The sequence below is a fragment of the Penaeus monodon genome, chromosome 14, assembly GCF_015228065.2.
Source record: "Penaeus monodon isolate SGIC_2016 chromosome 14, NSTDA_Pmon_1, whole genome shotgun sequence".
In the NCBI taxonomy this organism is placed as follows: domain Eukaryota; kingdom Metazoa; phylum Arthropoda; class Malacostraca; order Decapoda; family Penaeidae; genus Penaeus; species Penaeus monodon.
In genome coordinates this window covers 1,464,780-1,472,989 of record NC_051399.1, presented here as the reverse complement: position 1 = coordinate 1,472,989, position 8,210 = coordinate 1,464,780, and the positions used below count along the sequence as shown (strand labels likewise).

The window sequence follows — 8,210 nt, the reverse complement described above, 5'->3', positions numbered from 1 at the left end:
CACATAATACTCATACACACTATACACAACATGCACAACATGCACACACATGCACTCTACACACACAGCACCACAGCACACACAACAACAAACAACAAATATACAACACACACATGCACACACACGCACACACACAAACGCAACACAGCAACAACACACACACACACACACACACACACACACACACACACACACACACACACACACACACATGCACACACACACACACACACACACACACATGCACACACCACACACACCACACACCCACACACACACCCCACACACACACACACACACACCCCAAACAACACACACACACACACCAACACACACACCCCCACACACACACACACACCACACACCACACAATACACACACACACATACACACACCACATACACACACACACATAACACACACACAACACAAACACACACCACACACACACACACACACACATTATTATTATTATTATTATTATTATTATTATTATTACAATTTTTAATTAAATTATTAAAAAGTATTTAACCTTTTGTAAGTGTAACCCCCTCTAAAACTATCCCCCCACATATCACACTGCCTTTTTATCATGTCTCTCTAAGTTATTTCATATTGAAGAGAAAGGTATGGTATGAATTGCAAACATATTTTTAAACATAGCAGAATAACATGCTGGCAGAACTGGCATTGCTCTAGTGATCCAAATATGGAGTGCGTACACTGTGGCAAGGGTTCGGACTTGCAGACACCCCCACACATTGCATCAGAAGGGAATCCTTTGCTTTTTACCAATGAATTGAATGGGTTTGGACTTGCAGACACCCCCACATATTACATCAGAAGGGAATCCTCTATTTCCAACCATTGTATAAACCTGAATGTTACCTCTTGGAATTATATTCTTGGAACAATTAGCCCAAAGGAAGTACAATATCCAATATTAGATAAAAAGAAATGATGACAGATTAATCTTATGCCAATACTTATTTCTGAGAGAGATCTCTGATGTCTTTTCATACCTAGGTAGTTCTTGATGTGTGTGATGAAATTTGCCTTGGTTATAGGGAAATATCCAAGTCCTTTGACTTGATTTCATACATTGGTAGAACATCCAGTGAATAATGAGTTTATAGGGAAATATCTGGAACTCATTGTTGATACTGAGCACTGAAGGAAGCTTAAATCCACACAACAGTATACTTTTGCCCTTCTCTTTCAGAAATCTTTTTTGTATGTGCTTTTATCATGTAATAGTTCAAGCATTTTAATTCACATTTGTGTATTTGCAGAGGTGAAGCAGGAGTTAGATGATATGATGACTGATATCAAGAAGACAGCGAACAGAGTCAGAGCCAAGCTTAAAGGTAAGTTAAATAAACCCAAGATGTACAGAATAATGGAACAAGTGAAATAGGACAGGGAAACAACAATTATGACAAAATAGGATGAGATGATGGTGACTATAATGTTGTAATCCCGGTAATTAAGCTGATGATGTAGTAAGATATGAGCAGAAGGAATATTCCTTCAATGGTTAGATATACTATATAGCACATAGATTTTGTCTCCAGATGTATAGATATAATTCTTCATATTATATTCATGAAGTTTCTGATTTGACTTTTATTTTCAGTGATTGAGCAAAACATTGAATCAGAAGAACACATTAGTAAGGCGAGTGCAGATCTAAGGATAAAGAAAACTCAACATTCAACACTGAGTCGTAAATTTGTAGAGGTGATGACAGAGTATAACCGGACACAGACGGACTACCGTGAACGATGCAAGGGCAGGATACAAAGGCAGCTGGAAATCAGTAAGTAATATTGTTCTTGAATTGGTAAGAGTAAGGATGACAGATATAAGGCATAGAGAGAAATCATTCTTCTTATTCAGTTGAATGAATTAAACTTGAATATGACCCCTAGCAATATACTTTCAATATGTCATGAATGCGTGATGAGAGAAGAGTTGCTTAGATGGCTTTTTATCATCCTGATTTCACAAAATTGTTGTTATAGTAGATATGTGCCTCATGCATGTATGCCTCCTTGTCACATAATACAAGCCACCTTCTGTGAACAAAGTTGCTTCCTAGTATATATTTCCATCATTTTGGTGTCTTAACATAACTAACTTCCAATGTACACCTCTCTTTCCTGCAACCTCAACTTCTTCCCGATGCTGATGACACTTGCAGCTGGCCGTAACACAACTAGCGAGGAGTTGGAAGACATGTTAGAGCAAGGGAATCCAGCTGTCTTCACACAAGGGGTAAAGATATCCTGTCTTTCCACAGCTCATTCATTGAACTTGGAGTGGTTACAGGCCTTTCGAGAGAGTGGAAAATAGCATCTTTTGACAATGTATTCAGATTGCTTGGTCAGAACTTTGATATTTGATGGAGGAAGACTATGTCATTGTAATTTTATTAATAAGTATAGCAAAGGATCCATGACGACTTGCTCTGAGTATGTCAGTAGTAGTAGCATTGTGTTCAGGATTACTGTTCAGAGAAAGTCATTCATATATTTAGATTGGTATTCATATTTTTGTTTTCATATATTAAATTGTTTTGTTTTCATTTCACTAGATATTTTTTATTAATCTTGAACTAGATACTCATACTCATAATTCTTCCCAGTATTTTTTTTTTTTTTTTCACATTAATCATCGAAGGTAAATAAACATGTTTCTATATTATGCTTAATGAGGACTAACAACTGAAATGAACAAGCATAGTAAATGAATCAGCAGTAGTAAAAGATGGTTCAACTTCTGTTAGGTATGTTTGTAGCCCCATGGATTACTTAGACAGATATAGATGTGAAGAACAAGACTAAATAATGGAAATCATCCGATGCATGCAAGTAGACTGCTAGTAGTTGAGTATAGTTCAAGTCAGCTGGAGGAAAGGGGAATCATTTACCTTATTTACTCATTTCTAATATTTTTTCTCCCCCTTTAGATCATCATGGAGACACAGCAGGCAAAACAAACCCTAGCAGATATTGAAGCTCGTCATGCGGACATTATAAAATTAGAGAATTCCATCAGAGAACTGCATGACATGTTCATGGACATGGCCATGTTAGTAGAGAGTCAGGTGAGCACAAAAATGTTCCTCTTTGCTGTACGAAGCTGCGCACACTGTCTTTTCGTTATTTTAGTTTAATAAGATTAGAGCGTGATAAGAGTCAAAAGAAAGTCAAGAATTTTGATGCTGAAGTTCATAACTTTTATTTTAATTTTTTTTTTTCTTTTTCAGTAAAAGTGATGTAACCCTTGTAATTGCATTTAAGATGGGTTAGGCGAGATCCTTAGAATTGCGGTAATAGATAATTATTGTGCCTTTCAGGTCAAGAAATATTTAAACCTGGAGAGTGGTTTAATTAAACTGTAATTGATTTTTGTTAATTACTATTTAAATTGGATGCATTTTATTTTACCTTTTTTCCCTCTCTTTGTTTTCTTTTCTTATATTAACTTTACTTCATTTTCATGTATTTTATTTTTATTTTTATTACTTGTTTATTTATTTACTGGAATGTCTTCAGATACTTCAAGAATTATCTCAGTTCCAGCAAATTTTACTGAATAAGGGTCCCTGTAACACACTAGATGTACCTGATAGCTGTTCACTCTCAGTTCCCTTCTTCATTCCCTTTATATATATAATATATATTAATAATAATATATATATAGATATATATATAATATATATATATAATATATATATAATTAATATATATAATATATATGTATATTTAAGATATATATAAATTATATGTATAAATATAATATGATTTATATGTATAATTAATAATATATATATAATAATAATATATATATATATATATATATATTAAATATTTTTTTTATGGGAATATAAAGGTGGTAAAATATAATATAATATAAATATAATATAATATAATATAAGAAATATAAATAATAAATATAATAAAAATATAAATAAATATATATATATAATCTATAATATATAAAATAATATAATATATATATTATAATAAGATATAGTATATATGTATATAGTAATATATATAATATATAGTATATATTTTAGATATAGTAATATATAATATATATAAGAGATATATGATAATAGAATAATAATAGAATAGAAGATAAAAAATAAGGATTAATATATATGATATATAAAAGATAGGATAATATTAGTATATTATGAGATAAAATAATAAATATAGTATAAATATAAATAGAGAAGATGATATAAAATATAAGAAGAAATATATAGAGAGATAGATAGAAATAGATAAAAAGATATATATAATAATAGAAGAAGAATATAGAATAAAATATATATAGATAAGATATGGGAAAATTTTAATAATTAAATATATAAATAATATATATAGATTAATATAATATAAGATAGAATATATTTTAATTATAAAAATATATATATAAAATATTTTATAATTATAGCTATATATAATATGGAAAATAGATGGGAAAAGATATATAAGGGTAAAATATAAAAATGTATATATAAGTAATAGAGATATATATATATATATGATATATTATAAATATATATAGATATAAAATATAATTTAAGAAGATATAATATCATGGATATATATAATATATAAATATAAAAAGATATATAGATATTATATAATAATAAAATATATATATAGATATATGTATATATTATATATAAAAATATATATATATATATATAGTATATACAGAATAATATATATATATAATATAAGTTATATATATTATATATATATATATAGAGATAATATATATAGAATAGATATATTTGAATATATAGATATTATATATGATATAATTTTATAAAGTATATAGAGTAATATATTATATTATCCAAATAGATTAATATAATAGATGAATATATAATAATAATAGAGATATATAATAGTAATATATATAATATAATAAAATATATATATATATTAGAGATATTATTTTATAAATGTATTAAAATAATATAAATAAAAGTAAAAATATATATATAAAATGTAATATATAAAAAATTATAGATGATAGATTATGGATAAAAATATATAAATATAATGTAATTAATATATAAATTTATATATAATATATAATAATAGATATATATAGATTTTATATATATATATATATATATAATATAATATATAATATACAAAAAAAATACTTTTAATAATAAATAAAATATATATATAATATATATTATATATGTATATATTAATTATTATTTTTTTATAAATTTTTTTTTTTGGGTTTTATATTAATATATTATAATTATATATATAACATATATAAAATATATATATACATATTATATAGATATATATATATATTATATATATAATTATATAATATAAACAAAAACCAAAAAAAAAAACAAATAAAAAAACCACACACACACAACCATACATACAATAAATACATAACATATACAATATACAACTAATTTAACCCCAAATAACAAAAAAAAACAAAAACAAAAAAAAATATATATTATTAATATAACATATATATATATATATATACTATAGTATAATTTTATATATATATTTATATATATATATATTATTGTATTATTATTATTTATATTATAATATATGTTTATATATTATATTTTAATATGTATATTGTATATAATATTGTACATTATATATATATATTATATATTTTAAAATATATATATATATATAATATATATTATATATAAAATTTTATATATTAAAATATTTTATTTTTATGTGTGGTGTGTGTGTGGTGTGTGTGGGGTGGTGGTGTGTGTGTGTGTGTGTGTGTGTTTGTGTGTAATAATAGTTTTATATATAATAGTATACATATATATAATTATATATAATATTATAATATAATATCTATATATATTATATTAAGTAATATAATGTATAAAATAACAACACACACAAAAACAAAACAAAAAAAAATAACATAAATAAATAAATAAATACAATAAAAAAAACAAAAAAAAAAAACAACAAAAAAAAAACCAAAAACCCACACAAAACAAAAAAAACACAAATATTATATATATACATAATATAATAATGTATATATATATATTTAAAATATATATTATATATATATATATATATGTATATATATATGTATATATATATTGTATAATATATATATATGTTATAGTATATATGTTATATTATATATGGTTTTATATGTTTATAAAATTTTATATTATATATTATATTTTGTAAATATATATATATATAAAAATAAATATAATTATATAAAATATATATAATAATATAAATGTGTGGTGTGTTGGTTTTTGGTTTGAGGGGTGTTTGGGTGGTGTTTGTATCAGGGTTTTTTTTAAAATGGTTTTATAATAATATTGTTTTGTACAATAAAATAGGGAAAATGTATATATAGATTGTTATATTTTTATTTATTTTATATTTTATATATATGTATAATATATATATATATAATTTTATATATATAAAATTTGTATATTATAATTGTATATATATTTAGTTGTATATATTATTATATATATTTATATATATATTTATATATGTATATATAAAATGTTATATATATATATTTTATATATATATATATATATATAATTATATATATATAATATAATAGTTATAAAATATATATATATATATAATATAATTATATATTATATATTATATATATTTATATATCAATATATATATATATATATATTTTAATATATATATGTTATATATATATATAGAATATATATATATATATATATATATAATATATTATATATATATATATTATTATATATTATAAAATATATATAATATAATATATGTATATATATATGTATATATATATGCAAAATATATATATAATATATATATAATATATATATATATATAATGTATATATATAATGTATATGAATTTGTGTGTGTATATGTATATACATATTGGGATATATATTTATAGTGTCAGCATCCCTGGCATATTGCTGAAGTCCATACCCAGTCCTCATTATGCAAACTTTTAGCTTTGGCTGATTCACTGACATTGGAAGAGCAGTGTTATTAAGGTACATCTCCATCTCCCTTCCTATGTATTTTACTGTCACTTTCTTTGTGTATTGCATAAAACAAAAAAAAATAAAGAAAGATGCAAACGTTAGGTGGACTACTTTGATGAGCAAGTGGGTTGCCTTAGCATCTCTGTTTTCTTTCTCATGTAGGCACTTTTACTTACCATGAACTCATGTGGTTCATTCAGATAGCAATCCTGTTTTTTATGAAGATTTTGGTATCAGTGTTTTTTTTATATATTTATGGATAGGAATAACCATAAATATACAAAAATGTATACATAGAAATCTACATAAATACATTAATTCTTATACCATGCATATATATATATATATACATTATTGTTCATATCTTCTGTTTTCACCCTATTAGATTTTGATAATGGGGAATATCATCTTCCCTTTTTTTCTGTTTCCTCATATATTTTCCATAGAGAATGTAGGCAATTTACAAATTATGTTTTTTTCCTCCACATAATGCCTAGCAGAAGGATATGCAATTTGCTCCTTCCCATTAAAACTCATTGATTAAAAGAATGTGATATGTTTGGAATTACATACTGCTTTGTGTGGTACATGATTATATGCTGTCAAAAAGAAGTTGCAGGATTCCTGACTAATCTAGATTTGATAAAGAATGCTTTATTATTACACACATTTATCATAATTTGAATGACGTCCAGGTTGAGATGTACATTATATATTTTAGAGAACTACTACCCTGCAATAATGATAGGCTTGAGTGATGAAGCTTCAACATTGGAAGCAATATTATCAAAATTTTAAGTTTTGAATACTTTTTTTTTTGATGACTTGTGAAACAGAAAAAGTTAATGGGAGAAGCACATTCATTTAGAAATATTATAAAAGAAAGGATAATAATATTTATTCTTGTGTTTTTGAGTTATACAGGAGTCTGGCGGTCTTCTTTTTGGACTGTATGTATATATTCATGTATTTCTTTATTATAGATATTGTAATCATTGGATAATATGGATTCATAGAAAAAGGCATTTTTTGGCAGTATTTTATTATATGAAATTGATGTTTTATATGGTAAAGTATCTATCAAACTTGCACTTTGCAAAATGCATCTCTAGAAGCCAGGTAGTGGAGAG

The 8,210-nt window shown here is 24.4% G+C and overlaps 1 protein-coding gene across 1 annotated transcript in view; it reads left to right on the top strand.

The window, feature by feature from the left end:
- The window catches only part of LOC119580780 (syntaxin-1A-like), a gene marked incomplete in the record, with an annotated part of 109,615 nt that overhangs the window by 85,257 nt on the left and 16,148 nt on the right, over positions 1-8,210 (top strand). Inside the window, 4 exon segments of the mRNA XM_037928892.1 lie at positions 1,293-1,367; positions 1,637-1,819; positions 2,204-2,277; positions 2,972-3,109. Of these exon segments, the coding sequence (XP_037784820.1) occupies positions 1,293-1,367; positions 1,637-1,819; positions 2,204-2,277; positions 2,972-3,109 (470 nt within the window).